The sequence below is a fragment of the Phlebotomus papatasi genome, chromosome 3 (genome assembly GCF_024763615.1).
Source record: "Phlebotomus papatasi isolate M1 chromosome 3, Ppap_2.1, whole genome shotgun sequence".
Taxonomy (NCBI): domain Eukaryota; kingdom Metazoa; phylum Arthropoda; class Insecta; order Diptera; family Psychodidae; genus Phlebotomus; species Phlebotomus papatasi.
In genome coordinates this window covers 89,835,182-89,857,921 of record NC_077224.1, presented here as the reverse complement: position 1 = coordinate 89,857,921, position 22,740 = coordinate 89,835,182, and the positions used below count along the sequence as shown (strand labels likewise).

The 22,740-nt window shown below is 34.5% G+C and overlaps 3 protein-coding genes across 4 annotated transcripts; 1 reads left to right on the top strand and 2 right to left on the bottom strand.

The window, feature by feature from the left end:
- Positions 1-1,138: 1,138 nt before the first annotated feature.
- LOC129808101 (solute carrier family 66 member 2) lies at positions 1,139-7,944 on the bottom strand. 2 transcript variants are annotated; one of them, XM_055857812.1, is made up of 4 exons: positions 7,377-7,944; positions 7,106-7,242; positions 6,813-6,938; positions 1,139-2,429 (listed from the first exon to the last, which is right to left on the bottom strand). In XM_055857812.1, the coding sequence occupies exons 1-4, from the start codon at positions 7,577-7,579 to the stop codon at positions 2,026-2,028; spliced, it is 870 nt and encodes a 289-aa protein (XP_055713787.1). In that variant the 5' UTR covers positions 7,580-7,944; the 3' UTR covers positions 1,139-2,025. The 2 variants fall into 2 exon arrangements, with proteins under 2 accessions (XP_055713787.1, XP_055713788.1); XM_055857813.1 differs by lacking the exon at positions 6,813-6,938 and having other exon boundaries at positions 7,377-7,899.
- Positions 7,945-7,996: 52 nt separating this feature from the next.
- Positions 7,997-18,772, top strand: LOC129808103 (mitochondrial import inner membrane translocase subunit Tim21). The gene is made up of 3 exons (XM_055857817.1): positions 7,997-8,063; positions 17,989-18,505; positions 18,581-18,772. Exons 2-3 carry the CDS (start codon positions 17,990-17,992, stop codon positions 18,710-18,712), a joined length of 648 nt encoding a protein of 215 aa, XP_055713792.1. The 5' UTR covers positions 7,997-8,063; position 17,989; the 3' UTR covers positions 18,713-18,772.
- LOC129808100 (uncharacterized) lies at positions 18,664-19,824 on the bottom strand. The gene is made up of 2 exons (XM_055857811.1): positions 19,465-19,824; positions 18,664-19,405 (listed from the first exon to the last, which is right to left on the bottom strand). Exons 1-2 carry the CDS (start codon positions 19,768-19,770, stop codon positions 18,785-18,787), a joined length of 927 nt encoding a protein of 308 aa, XP_055713786.1. The 5' UTR covers positions 19,771-19,824; the 3' UTR covers positions 18,664-18,784.
- Positions 19,825-22,740: the final 2,916 nt, after the last annotated feature.

Here is a 22,740-nt window from a genome sequence, read left to right as displayed (position 1 = left end):
TTCTCTAGTAAAATCATCGATGATTTAATTTCTACCATAAGAGCTAATTTTATCAAACAACCATTATATATCTTTTCTCAGCTTTCTCTCGCAAAAAAGAGTGATGATAAAAATTTGTGTGCTACATTCCGCCAAGAAGATCAAAAAAGGTAACCTGGGAGAAGTCAATTGGAAGAATAACTTTTCTTATTCAATTTTTTTTTAATACTACAAATGCGATTTTTCTCCACTCTTTCTTAATTTCTTTTTATTGATATTGTTTTTTCGGAGAAATTGCTTTTTTTAAATAATTGTAGTTCATGCGTTAGAAAAAAAAACAAAATGCTCAGCACTTTGCAGTGAGTCTATTAGCATTAAATTTCTAAATGATCTTTCTTCTAAATAGACAAGAAATAATTTTAGGTTATGCTGCAGGATAACCTCAAAATATGAATAACCTCAAATAACCTCATATGCTAATTTTTCTTGCAAATTTCGTCCTCTGAAGATTAATAATTCTATTTGGTTAGCGTAGGTTAGCGTTCTATTTGGTTAGCGTAGCGTTTCAAATAATTTGCTGCCCGAATTTCTCTCTAATTCGGTTGACATTTCAGTCCCAAATGTCCGAATTTGAGAGAGTCTACTGTCTTTTCATAAATTTTTAAATATTTTCTTAACAAAAACTCATTTTCGAGTAAGAAAATTTAAATAAAATTGAACAATTTAAGGTTAGGATTACCATAACCTAATAATAATAATAATCCGAACACCTTTAACGTCAGAAAAAGTTCCTGGTGATCTAAACGGGATTCAAACCCGGGACACTTGCACTACAACTTGATCCATTGAGTACGCACCATAACCTATTACCCGGAATTAAATTTTTGGTTAAAAGGGGCTAGAAATTTTGGGGTTATAACGCAACTTAACCTTACTTTGCAGCATAACCTATCAAATTAAAAAAAGGAAAGTAGATCAAGAGCAAAGATCTCACTGCTGGCAGTGCCTTTAAAAAATCTGGACTGAAAAAAAATATTGTCCAGGTAGCCTTAAAAATCCTTCGCCTAGGAAGGACTATTTAAAATTCCTAAAATCACACCCCTCTCACAATTTTTTTTTCACCTCATCAATCGGACTAATTAATAAAAATCCTACTATCATCGATCAAAAACATTTTTAAAAAAATATATGCTACATCATTCAGATAAGATGTAAAATATCTCACGGTATTAACTCACACATTCCTCGGAGCGCTCTCTCTCTCTGTCATTTATTCCTCATATACTGGGCTTTGTCAGTTGTGGCATCTCGATAAGTTGGTCAGAAATCGCAAAGATCACATGAAGATTTTTTGTTTTAAATGCCCCTCTGGCGCAAATGCCGCCACCACTGCTATAAAATAATCTCAGGGGTTTCTTGGGTGAAGAAAGTGGCCTCGAAGAGATCCGTCTGGGTCTGAGCAGAGACCATCATCTGACTCCTGGACGCTGCTATTGTCTGCTGGAGCAGAGCATTGATGTCAATCGCTGGCCATGAGACCAGCGAAACGTTATGTCATAAGGCATCCCGGACGCATTCTGAACACTGAAGCACCGATGCCAGGCTACTATTGCTGGTTGTGGCGCACAGATCTCGCGTACTGGTGTAACTTCCATACTCATGAGCATAGCAAATACCTCCATCACTGCCATCTGATTCCTTCCTGTGCGCCAAATGATGATGATGATGATGGCTGTGATGGTGAGCCTGCTCCTGCGAACAATATCCATTGTCCTCGACATCTTCCCCCATTTCCACTTCCAGAGTTCTCAGGAGGACACTATTGAGACTCGCTTCACGTCTCAATGATCCCAAGCGTTCCCTCTCCGACGAGCACCTTCGAATTGGTGTCCCTTCCCGCGAACTCGCTATCACTACAGCCCCCGGTGTCCCGTTGTTATTATTGAACCCATGATGTGGCGTATTTTCACGCGAACGCAGCTGCGTGGGTGTTCCGGAACGCCCAAGAGCCGAATCGCGACGGGCATCTGCATTGGGGGCAAACTGCTAGTCTCCTCGATGGACAGTCCGAGGAGCTTGATTCTTCCGATAAATGTACACTTGCAGCAATATAGCCAAATCCAGGCTCACCTGCAAACTCCCACAAACCCAAAACTGCGTTGGGGCACTCCTCAGAACAAAATAAACCGTCTTGAAGATATCACCCAATGTCCACATAATCACCATGTGGATACTCATGCCATGAGTGGACTTATTGTGGTAATTCCGCACAAATTGTGGAGCACCAAGCATGGCCTCGGTGAAGACCGCAAAAAAGCCCACTGTCTCCATAAACCACTCCACTGAGAGCATGAGGTAGGTGATGGCAGCCCCAACAGCCCACACTACCAGCATAAAATCCAGGTAGGACTGAAAATCCGTCCACTGCCAGAAATACTTCATATCGAAGTCTGAAAAGAGAACAAATCATCTCACACTTCCTACCACAACATTTCCCCAAGGTTCTTCCTTCACAAAAAGAAAAACGAAAAACCAAAACAAAAAAAAACAATGTGAGATTCGAAATATCATCAACAATCAACACTTCTTCGGTCTGCAGCGCACGTAAATTTGTGGTGAATCATTTAATGGATCAAATCAAATTTGATTAGATTTATCGGCTATTGTGTGCGAAGCTAATCTTTGGGATTTTCTTTGTGGATTTTTCCTAATCGTGCGATTGACTCTCCAAATATTTCGATTCACACAGGCACCTCTTCTATAACAAAAGGGAGTGCATGCAATGTGGCAATTACCAAAGACTAATAATAATAATGATATTGATGTTATATGGAAACCAAGGGATTGGAATGCGTGAGTGAAGAACATTTCACAGTGGGCGACAAAATTTTCTCCGGTGCATGGTAATTTAATTAAAAACTTTGATTTAACAATGTAATGCAAAAATATACGGGTTGATTGAGAAGAAGGTCTTTTAAAACGGAGAAAATGGTACTGTATTGTGAAAAACTATATTTTTTGCCTCTGGCACACTTTTTATGGCCCCTACACTAGAGGAAAATATGTTCATATATTTTAAAGTTTTTCCTACACAAGCATAGGGAATTTTCTTTAATATGAACATAAATTTCTTTAGAGACCTTTAGAGACCATTACAGTGGTATCACAGTAGAGAATTTCACATTAAAATGTTAATGTAATTCACATTAATTGTTGCTGATATGTGTCCTAATGCGCAACAATCTACGTTCCATCGTGATATTGAGCAATTCTAGCAATGTGTCCTGACTAAATAAGCGATTTCGAGAGGTTCATGAAGTTTTAATGAGCAATTTTTCACTTTTAAATTCAATGTGAAATTCTCTAGTGTGATAATTCCCGACTTGGAAAATTTCATGTAATCAAAATTCACATCTTTTACTTTCGTAAAGCTTTTGCGTATGTCTATCTCATTCTATTGCACTTCAAAATGGATTCAACTAAATTGAATTTATTGTGACATTCAAAAGAATAAGAGTGCGAAAGAGTAGGATAGTCATTGGCAAATTTCGATTTATAGCTCTGGCACACATTTTAGATCAAGAAAATTTTATAAAATCAAAATTAGCATCCCTTTCTTCCTCAAACGTTTTGCATATATTTATCCTATTTTTCCGCACATAATATTTCATTAAACTAAATTAAATTTGTTATGATTTTCAAAAAAAGAAAAAGAGTGTAGAAGAGTATGTTAGACAAGGAAAATGTTTGAGAAATAAAGGGAAGTGTATTTCGTTTTTTTTATGGCTCCGGCACAACTTTTAGTTCAGGATAATTTCATAAAGTCAAAATTCACATCTCTTTTTTAAAGGTTCTGCATATACAGTACAGTACCTATCTATCCTACTCTTTCGCAATCTTCTTCTTCTTCTTTTGAACATCACACCGTATTAGATTTAGTTCATTCCAATTTTGAGTCTAAAAGAGAGGGATAGAGTTAAGCAAACCTAATGTGAAAGACAGGGACGCAAATTTTGATTTCATAAAATTTTTACCGATCTAAAAGATGTGCCGGAGGCATTATAAATTGTTCTTGACCTAAAAGGTATGCCAGAGCTATCTAAAATTCAATTAGTGACTACCTAACTAATTAAATTATAAATTAAATTTAACTTGCTCCTAATCCTAACTTCAATCTTTTTCTAAAATTACTTTTAAAGACATACAAGTATCACCCACTCACATCATTTATGAGAATTTCTGTATAAGATAAATAAGTCCCTAATACGTACTTAATAAGTCCTTAATTAAGGAGTATTTTGGGCGAAAATAAAAGAGTGATACATGGCGGCAAAGAGTGGAAGTTCAATGAAGAATAAGATGTGCACACGTTAACAATTGGATAGAAAAAGTGAATCTTTCTGACGTGGAAGAAAAACGTAACCTCAAACTAAATTTTCGAAAAATAGAAAAAGAAAAGTTTTCTAGCGGTTAGGATAACTACTCATAAAGGATTTAATCGAAAGTCTTTAGTTAAGTATTGATAACTGCTTTCCATGTCATTAGTATACAATATTTATTTAAGGATTCTTATAAAGGCCTTAATTAAGTACTTAGCTTGAAGTTGAGTCATATTCTATTTTTTTTTACTGCTCGTTAAGCGCTGATGTTTGTATTATTTTCATAGACTTTTTTCTTATTCTTCAACTATTTCAACGGGTTACGTGGGGCAAAATGTATAAAAGCAACAGTATGTTTCCTATAAATTTTTTTCTGGGGCAGAAGTAAATGCAGGGTAACTGTAAACACTACAATTTTTTGATTAAATATCAGGTTTTAGAGGACGAGACCTATATGATTTCATAGATTTCATAAAGATCCTTGTCCACTGAAGAAATGGTCGACGTGAGTCCATGTGGTGTAGACATAAATATCAGTGTTTCGTTCTACCCCATTTTTACTACTGCCCCAGTCTCCCCTGTATTTTTTTTAAATTTTTATTTAAAAATTCGGCTTTTGGGACCTTTCTTCTGGAGATGGTTTTTGAAAAATACCGTCTGGTTTTTTTTTTAATTAATTTAATCACGACTTAGATATTTTCCAAGCCTTACATCACGTTTAGTACGTTTAATCGTAATTTTTTGTGTAAAAATCTCTCAAGAATCTAAATTTTACCTTTTTTTATATACATCGCTCAAGTATTATCTCATATTATAACGGATATAACAGGAAATTTTTTGTTTTTGGACGCCAGTTTACCCTGTGAGCAAACTTCTTTACTGCAAAGTAATTTTTTTCAAAAAAGGTCTCCGAAAATCAGGTCTTAATGGCTCATTTTTTTTTAGTAATATAGAATCTAGGATGATTAACTAACGGATGAAGCATTTTAATTCACAAATGGTATATTTTTCTTAAATTCTTTATAATTTTCAAACTTTAGATCCCACAAAAATAAATGTAACACAAAATGGTAGCCACATATACAGGCAATATATTTTTATTGAATTTAAAATTTTACTGGTGTTACAGATAGAAAATTTTTCAGAAAAATTCAAAAAATTGCGAATTTTACGTCTTTTTCATAAAGGTTTTAGGAACTATTATCCTCGTGCAATCATTATAAATTTTGTGCTAATAACATAACATTAGATATTCTTTCATTTGGTAAAAGTTTTAAAATGATTGCATTTGGTTTTATACCAAAACTAAAAAAAAACACTTAAGAAAAAATATACCACATTTTTGTACGGAAAATGTATGAGAATGCTCTGCCCTGTATAGAATGCTATTTTTTTAATAAATTATTAATCTGAAGTTGTAGAATTAATTAAATACATTTATTATATTTTCCTAATTTCAAAGGAATTTTAGCTAATGAGGTTTAACCTAATCTAAAGCATTAATTTATCATAGAAATGTAATTTGAGGCATTGAAAAATATAAAATTTAATGCCCGAGACACAGTTTTGACTTAATCCGAGAGACGACTTAACATAACTATATCACGATATTGTTAATATTGTATTTGTGCGTTATCCCCTGCCTCATGCGAAGTACAGTAGACTCTCTCTCAATCGAGCAATATGGGGCAAAATGTCATCCAAATTATCGAGAGGTTTTAGCATCAAAATCATTGTAAATTCCACAAAAAGCGCTCAAATATAAAGAATCACGAACTACAGCAAATTTGAACACATTTGCTTTAAAATCAAACGTGAAAATTGTTTACGAAATTTTGCGCCCGATTGAAAAAGAGCCGACTGTAGAGGATTTAATATGGCAAATCCGTTTGCCATTGACGTGGCCCGTTTTTGGGTAAGACAAATTTAATTTTTTAATTTAATTTCCGCCACTAACTAAGCCGTTTCTCGCCTTAAGCCGAGAGACGAATTAGTTAGAAACTGATGAAAATGTAATCCACTATTTTGCTTATAATTACGTTAAGCCGTCCCTCGGTTTAAGTCGTAAATGTGTCTAGGGCATAAGCGACTAGAACATTTGTTGATAATTTCTACTTTCAAATTAAAAGAATGTTTCATCCTTTCAATGGACCTCAAGTGTGTAAAAGACCAAGGCTTTCTCAATCTCTTCCGTTTGCATTTTGGATCTACAATTTTGCCGTCCACTGTTTATCAATTTAAGGAGAATGCTCTTTGTGATTGAAATACTCAAAAATGCGCAATATTATTAGCGAAAAACAGATGCGATGGAAAAATTAGTTCTGTGAATGTCATGTGAAAAAAGGCATCCCGCGAGATTATTTGGGGTGTTCCAGGCAAAAGTAAATTATGTGATTTTTTTCTGTGCGATTTTATGAGTGCAGCCCCAGAACAAACTGGCTTTGTTGAACGTACCGGTCAAATAGTGCTTTGAGGAGGTGCCCCTCTTTATTTGTCCAGCTGGTGCTGTTATGACGCCATCCCCAATACCAATACGTTCATCTCTCGACTTTGAGGAACCCCTGCGATTTAAGTCCTCGCCTTGGAACAGAAATTTTGCTTTTGTCACAGAAATGGCCTCTTGAGCATAATACTGCAAATCTATGCACTCTTCTTTTTTTTGCGCGAAGGATAGTTGAGTGGATTTTGTCAAGGGGTGACTGGGGGGGGGTAGGGAGAAGGTATATGTATCCTTGAGCCTGACTTACCGGAAAAGACACGTTCTCGTGTCCTCATTATTGCATTGTTGCGACGCACCTTGACACAAAGGTGGACCATCAGGAACATGGTGAGGTTCATCACAATACTTTGGACTAGTAACGGAAGCTCGTAGCGTTTGGAAAACCTACCGAGACAGAGAGAGAGCAGGGTTTGGGGATTCGTGAGATTGCGTGGCACCTTTGACATCACGATCGCGGAATAAACAGCCAGAGGGGCAGATAAATTAGCAATGCGCGGAAGAGAGATAAGACAACTCACCAGAAAAGTATCCTCAGTGTGTTTGCAATGAGAAGGGCGAGGCAGACGTGGAGGGAGAATCCTTCCGGATCCTGTGTCTGCTTTATCTGTCTGTATTGCGGAATGTAGGGAATGACACCGCCAACAACCATTGCAGATGCTGCTGCCCAGCCAACCACATGCCCCAACGTGAGCCCCAGCTCATCATTGATGATCCAATCCATTGTCTGACCTTCTCCACCAACTATTTACAAAATTAATTCCACGAGGAAAATATATCCCCAGCAGCAGCAATGGAGCTCACACCACCTTCACCTACTTTCGTGACACGAACACCTTTAATCACTATTTACACACAGAGCACAATCACTGGTGGACAGTGTGAGTCACCACTGGACAAAGCAATCCCTAATCTTCACAAACACACCACTCACGGCGCCCACATTTTTCACTTAATGAAGCTAATTGATAAAGTTTTTGTCAACTCGAGGAAAAAGTCTTCCTCCCCCTCTGGCACTCAGCTGGATTTTGACAAGTGTTGCAGCACCTCTAGCGGAAATTACCTAAATTATTTTTGGGACAGGGAAGATGTCACATTTGCAACCCTTTTTCCGGCGTCCCTTCTTGTTTTGGTTTTCCAATCGTGGACAATTTTGTGAAAAAGTGTAGTGAAAGTTAGCAGAGACTGCAGAAAAATACTCCCAGAAGGTAAGAAACACTCCAATCTCTAGATCAGACAAAATGACACTGGCCTGAGAAACTGAATCACAGCGGTAAATACCATGAAAAGTTTTCCTAACCTTCAGCCGCCACTTTTGGGCATGAAAATTCAATTTTCATTAGATAAAAACGCACAAATTCACTCAATACCTGTATGGGAATCACGATCCGGCCACCAGTGAGGCAATTTTGCGACTGATTCGCTAATTTTGAAGGTGTGGCGGACGATTGATTGATTTTCCGCGGACTTCCTCTACCTTCTCACTCCCTGGCACTATCTTGATAAAAAATATGAAAATTGTTTATAGAACATCGCGAAGAAATGTTGCGCAATCGATAATTAAGAAGTTCTGGTAGATTAACACCCTGTCCTCATGTGAAACGTGATGGTAATTTTAGCGAGACTTTTATGTTGGAGATTCTTCATTTATTCCTCTCTCCCGCTAAACTCACAGCTATTGCAATCAGCACGAAAGTTTAATTTTATTGAATTATCCTCAAAGTAGAATTAGGTCTGCTATCACGGCTGATTATGCGTAAAGAATGATGACTTCTTAAGATAAATCGGTAAGAGATTTGAACTTGTGGCTTTCACAAAAAGTCACAACATGAATTAGAACATGTTCATCACTTATGACTTATGGCATCTCTAGAAGCAATTTTCGCGAAAAATTGCATAAGAAATTGGCGTTTAATAGGGAAATTTTCTTTAAACAGAGTTTTAAAAAAATACTACTAGTGTGTAGAAGATAGAGGCCTTTAGATCCAATTTATAAAATCAAAGTAAGATGTCGGTCGAAATTAAAGAAATTAAAATTACTGTTGGGGAAAGTGCGGTACCTTCACTGAGATAAATCCGAAAAAGCTAAAATAACACTCCGGAAATGTTTATTTTACCCTGCAGTATTGATCCTAAATCGGTGTAAATATTATGCTTTTTAGGTGTATTAGGGGTTAAAATTACCATTTTTCATGTTAATATATTTTTATATATTTGATATATTTTTATACCTAAAAAGTGTTAAAGTTCTGCGTTTAAAGATTTGCATACAAAATCAAAATATGCCTAAAAATTTTTTTTGATGCCAACTTTGGGGGGTCTATCTCTTCTAGTTTAGGAGATATTCACGTTTAAAGATTTGCATACAAAATGTGCCTAAAAAAATTTTTTTTGATGCCAACTTTGGGGGGTCTATCTCTTCTAGTTTAGGAGATATTCGCGTTTAAAGATTTGCATACAAAATATGCCTAAAATAATTTTTTTTGATGCCAACTTTGGGGGGTCTATCTCTTCTAGTTTAGGAGATATTCGCGTTTAAAGATTTGCATACAAAATATGCATAAAAAGATTTTTTTTGATGCCAACTTTGGGGGGTCTATCTCTTCTAGTTTAGGAGATATTCGCGTTTAAAGATTTGCATACAAAATATGCCTAAAACGATTTTTTTTGATGCCAACTTTGGGGGGTCTATCTCTTCTAGTTTAGGAGATATTCGCGTTTAAAGATTTGCATACAAAGTATGCCTAAAAAAATTTTTTTTTGATGCCAACTTTGGGGGGTCTATCTGTTTTAGTTTAGGAGATATTCGCGTTTAAAGATTTGCATACAAAGTATGCCTAAAAAATTTTTTTTGATGCCAACTTTGGGGGGTCTATCTCTTCTAGTTTAGGAGTTTTTCGCGTTTAAAGATTTGCATACAAAATATGCCTAAAAAGATTTTTTTGATGCCACCTTTGGGGGGTCTATCTCTTCTAGTTTAGGAGATATTCGCGTTTAAAGATTTGCATACAAAATATGCCTAAAAAAATTTTTTTTGATGCCACCTTTGGGGGGTCTATCTCTTCTAGTTTAGGAGATATTCGCGTTTAAAGATTTGCATACAAAATATGCCTAAAAAAATTTTTTTTGATGCCAACATTGGGGGGTCTATCTCTTCTAGTTTAGGAGATATTCGCGTTTAAAGATTTGCATACAAAATATGCCTAAAAAGATTTTTTTTTGATGCCAACTTTGGGGGGTCTATCTCTTCTAGTTTAGGAGATATTCGCGTTTAAAGATTTGCATACAAAATATGCCTAAAACGATTTTTTTTTATGCCAACTTTGGGGGGTCTATCTCTTCTAGTTTAGGAGATATTCGCGTTTAAAGATTTGCATACAAAATATGCCTAAAAAAATTTTTTTTTGATGCCAACTTTGGGGGGTCTATCTCTTTTAGTTTAGGAGATATTCGCGTTTAAAGATTTGCATACAAAGTATGCCTAAAAAATTTTTTTTTATGCCAACTTTGGGGGGTCTATCTCTTCTAGTTTAGGAGTTTTTCGCGTTTAAAGATTTGCATACAAAATATGCCTAAAAAGATTTTTTTGATGCCACCTTTGGGGGGTCTATCTCTTCTAGTTTAGGAGATATTCGCGTTTAAAGATTTGCATACAAAATATGCCTAAAAAGATTTTTTTTTGATGCCAACTTTGGGGGGTCTATCTCTTCTAGTTTAGGAGATATTCGCGTTTAAAGATTTGCATACAAAATATGCCTAAAATAATTTTTTTTGATGCCAACTTTGGGGGGTCTATCTCTTCTAGTTTAGGAGATATTCGCGTTTAAAGATTTGCATACAAAATATGCCTAAAAAAATTTTTTTTTGATGCCAACTTTGGGGGGTCTATCTCTTTTAGTTTAGGAGATATTCGCGTTTAAAGATTTGCATACAAAGTATGCCTAAAAAATTTTTTTTTGATGCCAACTTTGGGGGGTCTATCTCTTCTAGTTTAGGAGTTTTTCGCGTTTAAAGATTTGCATACAAAATATGCCTAAAAAGATTTTTTTGATGCCACCTTTGGGGGGTCTATCTCTTCTAGTTTAGGAGATATTCGCGTTTAAAGATTTGCATACAAAATATGCCTAAAAAAATTTTTTTTGATGCCACCTTTGGGGGGTCTATCTCTTCTAGTTTAGGAGATATTCGCGTTTAAAGATTTGCATACAAAATATGCCTAAAAAAATTTTTTTTGATGCCAACATTGGGGGGTCTATCTCTTCTAGTTTAGGAGATATTCGCGTTTAAAGATTTGCATACAAAATATGCCTAAAAAGATTTTTTTTTGATGCCAACATTGGGGGGTCTATCTCTTCTAGTTTAGGAGATATTCGCGTTTAAAGATTTGCATACAAAATATGCCTAAAACGATTTTTTTTTATGCCAACTTTGGGGGGTCTATCTCTTCTAGTTTAGGAGATATTCGCGTTTAAAGATTTGCATACAAAATATGCCTAAAAAAATTTTTTTTTGATGCCAACTTTGGGGGGTCTATCTCTTTTAGTTTAGGAGATATTCGCGTTTAAAGATTTGCATACAAAGTATGCCTAAAAAATTTTTTTTTGATGCCAACTTTGGGGGGTCTATCTCTTCTAGTTTAGGAGTTTTTCGCGTTTAAAGATTTGCATACAAAATATGCCTAAAAAGATTTTTTTGATGCCACCTTTGGGGGGTCTATCTCTTCTAGTTTAGGAGATATTCGCGTTTAAAGATTTGCATACAAAATATGCCTAAAACGATTTTTTTTGATGCCAACTTTGGGGGGTCTATCTCTTCTAGTTTAGGAGATATTCGCGTTTAAAGATTTGCATACAAAATATGCCTAAAAAATTTTTTTTTTGATGCCAACTTTGGGGGGTCTATCTCTTTTAGTTTAGGAGATATTCGCGTTTAAAGATTTGCATACAAAATATGCCTAAAAAGATTTTTTTTGATGCCAACTTTGGGGGGTCTATCTCTTCTAGTTTAGGAGATATTCGCGTTTAAAGATTTGCATACAAAATATGCCTAAAAAATTTTTTTTTTGATGTCAACTTTGGGGGGTCTATCTCTTCTAGTTTAGGAGATATTCGCGTTTAAAGATTTGCATACAAAATATGCCTAAAATTTTTTTTTGATGCCAACTTTGGGGGGTCTATCTCTTCTAGTTTAGGAGATATTCGCGTTTAAAGATTTGCATACAAAATATGCCTAAAATAATTTTTTTTGATGCCAACTTTGGGGGGTCTATCTCTTCTAGTTTAGGAGATATTCGCGTTTAAAGATTTGCATACAAAATATGCCTAAAATAATTTTTTTTTGATGCCAACTTTGGGGGGTCTATCTCTTCTAGTTTAGGAGATATTCGCGTTTAAAGATTTGCATACAAAATATGCCTAAAAAGATTTTTTTTTGGTGCCAACATTGGGGGGTCTATCTCTTCTAGTTTAGGAGATATTCGCGTTTAAAGATTTGCATACAAAATATGCATAAAAAGATTTTTTTTGATGCCAACTTTGGGGGGTCTATCTCTTCTAGTTTAGGAGATATTCGCGTTTAAAGATTTGCATACAAAATATGCCTAAAACGATTTTTTTTATGCCAACTTTGGGGGGTCTATCTCTTCTAGTTTAGGAGATATTCGCGTTTAAAGATTTGCATACAAAGTATGCCTAAAAAAATTTTTTTTTGATGCCAACTTTGGGGGGTCTATCTCTTTTAGTTTAGGAGATATTCGCGTTTAAAGAGTTGTATACAAAGTATGCCTAAAAAGATTTTTTTTTTTGATGCCAACTTTGGGGGGCTATCTCTTCTAGTTTAGGAGTTTTTCGCGTTTAAAGATTTGCATACAAAATGTGCCTAAAAATTTTTTTTTTGATGCCAACTTTGGGGGGTCTATCTCTTCTAGTTTAGGAGATATTCGCGTTTAAAGATTTGCATACAAAATATGCCTAAAATAATTTTTTTTGATGCCAACTTTGGGGGCTCTATCTCTTCTAGTTTAGGAGATATTCGCGTTTAAAGATTTGCATACAAAATATGCCTAAAAAAATTTTTTTTGATGCCAACATTGGGGGGTCTATCTCTTCTAGTTTAGGAGATATTCGCGTTTAAAGATTTGCATACAAAATATGCCTAAAAAGATTTTTTTTGATGCCAACTTTGGGGGGTCTATCTCTTCTAGTTTAGGAGATATTCGCGTTTAAAGATTTGCATACAAAATATGCCTAAAAAGATTTTTTTTGATGCCAACATTGGGGGGTCTATCTCTTCTAGTTTAGGAGATATTCGCGTTTAAAGATTTGCATACAAAATATGCCTAAAAAGATTTTTTTTGATGCCACCTTTGGGGGGTCTATCTCTTCTAGTTTAGGAGATATTCGCGTTTAAAGATTTGCATACAAAATATGCCTAAAAAAAATTTTTTTTGATGCCAACATTGGGGGGTCTATCTCTTCTAGTTTAGGAGATATTCGCGTTTAAAGATTTGTATACAAAATATGCCTAAAATAATTTTTTTGATGCCAACTTTGGGGGGTCTATCTCTTCTAGTTTAGGAGATATTCGCGTTTAAAGATTTGCATACAAAATGTGCCTAAAAATTTTTTTTTTGATGCCAACTTTGGGGGGTCTATCTCTTCTAGTTTAGGAGATATTCGCGTTTAAAGATTTGCATACAAAATATGCCTAAAATAATTTTTTTTGATGCCAACTTTGGGGGGTCTATCTCTTCTAGTTTAGGAGATATTCGCGTTTAAAGATTTGCATACAAAGTATGCCTAAAAAAATTTTTTTTTGATGCCAACTTTGGGGGGTCTATCTCTTTTAGTTTAGGAGATATTCGCGTTTAAAGAGTTGTATACAAAGTATGCCTAAAAAGATTTTTTTTTTTGATGCCAACTTTGGGGGGTCTATCTCTTCTAGTTTAGGAGTTTTTCGCGTTTAAAGATTTGCATACAAAGTATGCCTAAAAAAATTTTTTTTGATGCCAACTTTGGGGGGTCTATCTCTTCTAGTTTAGGAGATATTCGCGTTTAAAGATTTGCATACAAAATGTGCCTAAAAAATTTTTTTTGATGCCAACTTTGGGGGGTCTATCTCTTCTAGTTTAGGAGATATTCGCGTTTAAAGATTTGCACACAAAATATGCTTAAAAATTTTTTTTGATGCCAACTTTGGGGGGTCTATCTCTTCTAGTTTAGGAGTTTTTCGCGTTTAAAGATTTGCATACAAAATGTGCCTAAAAATTTTTTTTTTGATGCCAACTTTGGGGGGTCTATCTCTTCTAGTTTAGGAGATATTCGCGTTTAAAGATTTGCATACAAAATATGCCTAAAATAATTTTTTTTGATGCCAACTTTGGGGGGTCTATCTCTTCTAGTTTAGGAGATATTCGCGTTTAAAGATTTGCATACAAAGTATGCCTAAAAAAATTTTTTTTTGATGCCAACTTTGGGGGGTCTATCTCTTTTAGTTTAGGAGATATTCGCGTTTAAAGAGTTGTATACAAAGTATGCCTAAAAAGATTTTTTTTTTGATGCCAACTTTGGGGGGTCTATCTCTTCTAGTTTAGGAGTTTTTCACGTTTAAAGATTTGCATACAAAATATGCCTAAAACGATTTTTTTTTATGCCAACTTTGGGGGGTCTATCTCTTCTAGTTTAGGAGATATTCGCGTTTAAAGATTTGCATACAAAATGTGCCTAAAAATTTTTTTTTTGATGCCAACTTTGGGGGGTCTATCTCTTCTAGTTTAGGAGATATTCGCGTTTAAAGATTTGCATACAAAATATGCCTAAAATAATTTTTTTTGATGCCAACTTTGGGGGCTCTATCTCTTCTAGTTTAGGAGATATTCGCGTTTAAAGATTTGCATACAAAATATGCCTAAAAAAATTTTTTTTGATGCCAACATTGGGGGGTCTATCTCTTCTAGTTTAGGAGATATTCGCGTTTAAAGATTTGCATACAAAATATGCCTAAAAAGATTTTTTTTGATGCCAACTTTGGGGGGTCTATCTCTTCTAGTTTAGGAGATATTCGCGTTTAAAGATTTGCATACAAAATATGCCTAAAAAGATTTTTTTTGATGCCAACATTGGGGGGTCTATCTCTTCTAGTTTAGGAGATATTCGCGTTTAAAGATTTGCATACAAAATATGCCTAAAAAGATTTTTTTTGATGCCACCTTTGGGGGGTCTATCTCTTCTAGTTTAGGAGATATTCGCGTTTAAAGATTTGCATACAAAATATGCCTAAAAAAATTTTTTTTGATGCCAACATTGGGGGGTCTATCTCTTCTAGTTTAGGAGATATTCGCGTTTAAAGATTTGTATACAAAATATGCCTAAAATAATTTTTTTGATGCCAACTTTGGGGGGTCTATCTCTTCTAGTTTAGGAGATATTCGCGTTTAAAGATTTGCATACAAAATGTGCCTAAAAATTTTTTTTTTGATGCCAACTTTGGGGGGTCTATCTCTTCTAGTTTAGGAGATATTCGCGTTTAAAGATTTGCATACAAAATATGCCTAAAATAATTTTTTTTGATGCCAACTTTGGGGGGTCTATCTCTTCTAGTTTAGGAGATATTCGCGTTTAAAGATTTGCATACAAAGTATGCCTAAAAAAATTTTTTTTTGATGCCAACTTTGGGGGGTCTATCTCTTTTAGTTTAGGAGATATTCGCGTTTAAAGAGTTGTATACAAAGTATGCCTAAAAAGATTTTTTTTTTTTTATGCCAACTTTGGGGGGTCTATCTCTTCTAGTTTAGGAGTTTTTCGCGTTTAAAGATTTGCATACAAAGTATGCCTAAAAAAATTTTTTTTGATGCCAACTTTGGGGGGTCTATCTCTTCTAGTTTAGGAGATATTCGCGTTTAAAGATTTGCATACAAAATGTGCCTAAAAAATTTTTTTTGATGCCAACTTTGGGGGGTCTATCTCTTCTAGTTTAGGAGATATTCGCGTTTAAAGATTTGCACACAAAATATGCTTAAAAATTTTTTTTGATGCCAACTTTGGGGGGTCTATCTCTTCTAGTTTAGGAGTTTTTCGCGTTTAAAGATTTGCATACAAAATGTGCCTAAAAATTTTTTTTTTGATGCCAACTTTGGGGGGTCTATCTCTTCTAGTTTAGGAGTTTTTCGCGTTTAAAGATTTGCATACAAAATGTGCCTAAGATTTTTTTTTTTGATGCCAACTTTGGGGGGTCTATCTCTTCTAGTTTAGGAGATATTCGCGTTTAAAGATTTGCATACAAAATATGCCTAAAATAATTTTTTTTGATGCCAACTTTGGGGGGTCTATCTCTTCTAGTTTAGGAGATATTCGCGTTTAAAGATTTGCATACAAAATATGCCTAAAAAGATTTTTTTTGATGCCAACATTGGGGGGTCTATCTCTTCTAGTTTAGGAGATATTCGCGTTTAAAGATTTGCATACAAAATATGCCTAAAATAATTTTTTTTGATGCCAACTTTGGGGGGTCTATCTCTTCTAGTTTAGGAGATATTCGCGTTTAAAAATTTGCATACAAAATATGCCTAAAATAATTTTTTTGATGCCAACTTTGGGGGGTCTATCTCTTCTAGTTTAGGAGATATTCGCGTTTAAAGATTTGCATACAAAATATGCCTAAAAAAATTTTTTTTGATGCCAACTTTGGGGGGTCTATCTCTTCTAGTTTAGGAGATATTCGCGTTTAAAGATTTGCATACAAAATGTGCCTAAAATAATTTTTTTGATGCCAACTTTGGGGGGTCTATCTCTTCTAGTTTAGGAGATATTCGCGTTTAAAGATTTGCATACAAAATATGCCTAAAATAATTTTTTTTGATGCCAACTTTGGGGGGTCTATCTCTTCTAGTTTAGGAGATATTCGCGTTTAAAAATTTGCATACAAAATATGCCTAAAATAATTTTTTTGATGCCAACTTTGGGGGGTCTATCTCTTCTAGTTTAGGAGATATTCGCGTTTAAAGATTTGCATACAAAATATGCCTAAAAAAATTTTTTTTGATGCCAACTTTGGGGGGTCTATCTCTTCTAGTTTAGGAGATATTCGCGTTTAAAGATTTGCATACAAAATGTGCCTAAAAATTTTTTTTTTGATGCCACCTTTGGGGGGTCTATCTCTTCTAGTTTAGGAGATATTCGCGTTTAAAGATTTGCATACAAAATATGCCTAAAATAATTTTTTTTGATGCCAACTTTGGGGGGTCTATCTCTTCTAGTTTAGGAGATATTCGCGTTTAAAGATTTGCATACAAAATGTGCCTAAAAATTTTTTTTTGATGCCAACTTTGGGGGGTCTATCTCTTCTAGTTTAGGAGATATTCGCGTTTAAAGATTTGCACACAAAATATGCTTAAAAATTTTTTTTGATGCCAACTTTGGGGGGTCTATCTCTTCTAGTTTAGGAGATATTCGCGTTTAAAGATTTGCATACAAAATATGCCTAAAAAAAATTTTTTTTGATGCCAGCTTTGGGGGGTCTATCTCTTCTAGTTTAGGAGATTTAGGATCTCTTCTAGTTTTTGAGCATAAATATTTACTACATAGCAAATAGCCAGAGACTTGCAAAAAAAATTCTAGATTCCTTCAACCTTCTACTTTACAATTATGTACAGACATAAGAAAAAAATAAGTTTAGGTAGTCAGGAAAAATTATTTTCTTTATGGGACACCGTTGCTCCAATCGTCCTTAAAGGGTTAATAAAACAATTTGTATAAATTCTGGATTGAATTACAGTAGACTCTCGCTCAATCGGCTCTTTCTCAATCGGGCGACAAATTTTGTTGACAATTTTCACGTTTAATTATGAAGCTAATTCGATCAAATTCAGTGCAGTTCTTCCTATTTTATCGTGATTCTTTATAATTAAGCGCTTTTTGTGGAATTTACAAAGGCTTTGACGCTCAATTCAATCGCTAAACCGGATGACATTTCGTCCCATATTCCCGATTGAGAGAGAGTCTACTGTATGAATATTTTTCTTGCATTGGTCTTTCGTGAGGGAAATAAAGTCTTGATTAGGTCACATATTTAAAATGGCTCATATTAGAATCTCACGTACTATATGTGAGAAAAAGCTTATCACTGGATTTCACTTAGCATGACTCTGGCAACTGCCCTCATCAGACCCTGCCTGGGAAAGAGAATCAATGGGGTGATGTATTTGATGCTACGCAGATATTCAACTCCATCTCCTGCCAAGAACACCCAGGAATCTTCATTGGCTTCTGCCAGGACACAGCATGAGGTGTCAGCGGATGTTAAGCCCTTGGGTGAGAGGATTAAGGAGAATACCAAGACTGCCAGCTATACGGGAGTCATACTGTTGGGAATAGGTGTGACAGGGGCTCTTTTCTACACAATCTTTAGGGAATTATTCTCCTCAACTAGTCCCAACAGTGTCTACTCGAGCGCTCTGGAGAAGTGTATCAATGATCCGAGGGTTCAGGACAGTTTGGGTGCCCCCATAAAGGGCTATGGGGAAGAAACTAGTCGCAGAAGACGGAGGCATGTGGCACATTCCGTGTTCCAGAGGGACGGTGTCAATCACATGCGAATGCAATTTTACATTCAAGGCATCAGGAACAAGGCCACAGTTCATTTAGAAATGAAGGAAGTAGGTCAGAAGTTAATTGAGAAAATCAATCATGTCCTCAGTGTTTTTTTTTTGTTTTGTTTGACTCTTGCACAGAACTCAGCTGGAAGTTACGATTACAGATATATGTTTGTCCAATTGGATCACTATCCGAAAACAACAATTATTTTGGAGGACAATCGTACGCAGGATCCACAGAAAAATGCTCCACTGCCAAGTCTTTACTGATTTATTGGATGAGTTTTCAATTTGTTCTTTTTGCAAAATAAAAAGGTATGTTTTATTGTTTTTCCATGGTGTTTAGTAAGCTTTCTTCCATGGGATAGACTCCCATGCTCTCACAATGAAGCGACTAAAGGCGTAATCTTTGACCTTTTGCACCAGCAAGAGGAAGAGGATGGCCAGACAAAAGTACTGGATCCATAGCTCACGGACCTTTCGCCACACTGATGTGTGATAGCGTGCAGAAATTTCCCCAATTTCCAATTGAATTTTAACTGCAGCATGACCCTCAACTGTCTCGCTGAATTTCTTTCGGTCGTCAAAGCCAATGTACGCAGGATTCATTTTTAATTTCTCATAAACCTTCATGGTTCTGTACTCCTCAAAGTCCGTGGCATTTAAGTTGAAGGGGTTGAAGCGTGACTGGACATTTCGAGCGAAAAAAGGGCAGTAGAAGGACGATTTCTGGTGCAAATTCACGCGATTGTGATAAATTACTTGAGTATTTGGCGCGATGTTGAGTTTTTCTTGCAGCAGGAAGACTGTTGGGATGTTCAAATAGCAATCGGCATGAATAATTCCTTCAAAGAATAATTGCACAATGACTTCCTTTATGGGATTCTCCCTTGAAATGTCCAAATGAAAAGATATCTCCATGGAATCGGTCAATCCATCATTGTTGAAATCATACTCGACAAACTGAAAGTAATTTAATTTATCAAATTCCAACAAATCCTTCTGAAAACTTTCCTTACTACCTTTATAGTTGCACATTTCTGTACATTTTCCAAGATTTGGTTTACATGGGGCACAGAAGAGCACGCTACTACTTCCTCATTTTCTGTAATCGCCAGGAAATTGTATTTGTACATGAATGTGATGTTTGGTTGCTCATAAATCGTCACTGTTTGATGCCACAGATCCGTGTTGGCGAATATGACAATGTAGAATGGGATAAGAAGGGCTGAGAGGGTGGTTATTGCAACAAAGAGTGTTGCAAAGGAACACAGAGAGTGTTTGTAATTTATATTAACACTTTTACTGTGAATTGTTAGCAATTTCATTTTCAATTTATTTTAACTTTTCACTGAATTGAAGAAATGTTTGTTATTTGGAAACGTTTCCATAGAGATCACAGTTCAAAAAAGTCTCCAAGGAGAATAGCTGAGACATATTCGAAAGTAGGTATACTGAAGAAGCTGCTCAAAGATGTAAAATTTTGTGGTTTTGAAACAATTTCGAAAAGGCTAGTCAAGATTCCTGCAAGTTTTTCATCTTTAGAGAATGCAATGCTTCTGTCAATCTTAATTTCAATAAAATTTCTCTTAAAATAAGATTTCGAAAAATTAGCCAAGACCCATTTGAAGCTTTCCCACTTTTTATTAAATATTTTAAAATAAGAGTTCGAAAAATTAGCGAAGACATATTTCGACGTTTTTAAATATGTCTCTTAAAATAAAAGTTCGAAAATTTAGCCAAGGCCAACTTTGGAGTTTTATGCCCTTTTAAATATTTCTCTTAAAATAAGAGATCGAAAAAATGGCCGTGACCCAAACCCATATCAAACCTTGGCGAAGCTTGAAAAATTCAAACGTCAAGCATCTTTTCAAACTTCATTTTAAAAATAATTCTATTAACATGTTGTAAAGGACAGCACTGTTTTTTATTAAAAGAGGAATAAATTAGTTATAAAATAAAATAATTCATTTGAATATAAAATAGGGTAAAGTGGTACAAGTTGGACAATGGTACAATTTGGACAGAGCTTTTTATCTTGATAAATTTAGTACTGCATTTTTATTTGTATATTTTTAATGCTTTAGTTTTATAATTTAGTTTCTAGTGCTTAAAAACAAATTTTGTACTGTATTTATCAAGAAAAAAGCCATGTCCAACTTGTACCGGCGAATTGTCCAACTTGTAACACTAATTCCAAATTATACACTTTACCCTAGTGAAAAAAAAAACGTAAAAGACGGATTGAATGTAATATATATGAATATAAAGTTTGAATGAAAATTATGAAGTTTGAAATTGCTTCTCAAACATTACGAATATCATGCACATTTCTCTAGAATTGCAAGTGTTAAATAATTATCGTCAAAAGCAAAAAATACAAATTTTGTGTCAGCTAATTCGTCATTGGAAAAACCTCATCAGTGTTAATATTTCTATCTTGAATATAGGTTTGAAAAAATCGCAAAAATTACGTGAAAATGTGAAAAAAATGATAAAAATCAATTAATATAAAATCCGTAATTATTGTAGAACAGTACGATAAAGCAAATTAAAATAGGGAAAAAAAGAAAATTGCATTTTTGTTGAGAATATCTAAACTTTGAGTTTTACTCCGTTTTATCGTTATTTTTCTTTCACATTTTTAAGTGTAAAGTATTTATAAGATACAATAAGATTCTCTTATATCCAAGTTCAAAGTTTTAAATTTGTCTTGGCTATTGTTCAAGATTTTTATTTTAAAAGCATTGTTCTATGTTGAAAATAAAAGTTTCCGAAAAAATAGCTCAGACACGTTCGAAGATTTTAATAAGCACGGGAAAATTTTGTGGCATCTTCTAGTATGACCTATACTACTTCAAAAGGATTTCTCTTAAAATAAAAGGGGATGAAATATTTCAAATTCAAACTGATTTACATTTAGGCAGAATTCAGAAAAAGCTAAGAAGATGAAAGATGAATACATAATTCTAAATTTGCAAAGAACACGAGGTATATCTGGGATTATTTTAATATTAAAAGAAATTGAACGGAATAACAAAACAAAACATATGAATAATAAGGTTATAGTGAATAAAACTTAATTGAAAGTTGTAATTTCGGGCGTAGATTGCTAAAAAAACACATCTCTCAATAACTTCTTTGTTGTTTAAATGACTAAAGAGTTCATCTTGAAGCTCAAATCCCATTTTTACAGTTGAAATTGGCTGGAAAAGAATTTAGCGATATCAAGTGGGAAATAAAGAGTGTAGTAGGGAAACCTGAAACGCCCTTCTAATTTAAAAAGTAAGACATTTGCGTACATTTTCTGGAGCATTAATCGTTAATTGTTATTGAGAGAAATACATTTCTTCAGACGGAACACTACACTCTTAATTGTAATTTTTTTCTATACCCTCTTGGGGATTTTTTTCTTGCTGTTTTTTGCCGAATAAATGGAGAGAATGTGGAAGAATTTGCCCCAATTGAGAGTGAAAAAAAAAGAAATTACCATTGAATAATTAGTAATTAACAAAAATTGATTGTATGTGCGCTTTCTTAGTTGGGAATTTCATAAAGAACCTACAATTACTTAACTTCCCCTCTGACATTTATGATACTCCACAAACATTGGGGTTTCAATAAATTGCACTCGTAAAAATGTAAATTAGCCCAAAATAGTGTTTTGGGTGCAATTAATTAATTAATTGGAAAGATTTTCAGAGTCTGTAAGCGTGGGATTTTGAAGTATCAAAACTCCTCAATTTAAATTAATTTTGAGTGTATGGAAATGGAATTCAATAATGTCCAAATCATTCAACAATGGAGAATGAAGTGGCTGAGCATATGTGATGCCTCTCCCGGTGTGATATTTACATTATTTTTTATCACAATTGGATGTAACAGAATTGAAATGATCAATTCAGGGAAGAGTATGTAATTTATTTATTTAATTTGACAGAATAAATATCAATGCGTGATTCAATGTTGTTAAAATACATCTGATCTCTGTATTAATACAGAATTATTTACGTCTGAATGTAATGTCGTATAGTTATAGAATTTTATAAGGCAACGTGAACAAGAAAATACTTATTGGCTAGTGCTCTATGAGAATTATTTCTGGGTATTTTTAATGTATACCACTGTATTATTTTTTTTATTATTTTCATGAAATCAAAATTTGTATCTCTTCCTTAAACGTTTTGAATTATGTCCATCGTAGGCTTTCACACTCAAAATTGGATTGAACTAAATCAAATCTGTTGTGATATTCAAAAAAAAAGAAGAGTGTGAAAGAGTGGTAATAGATATTTACA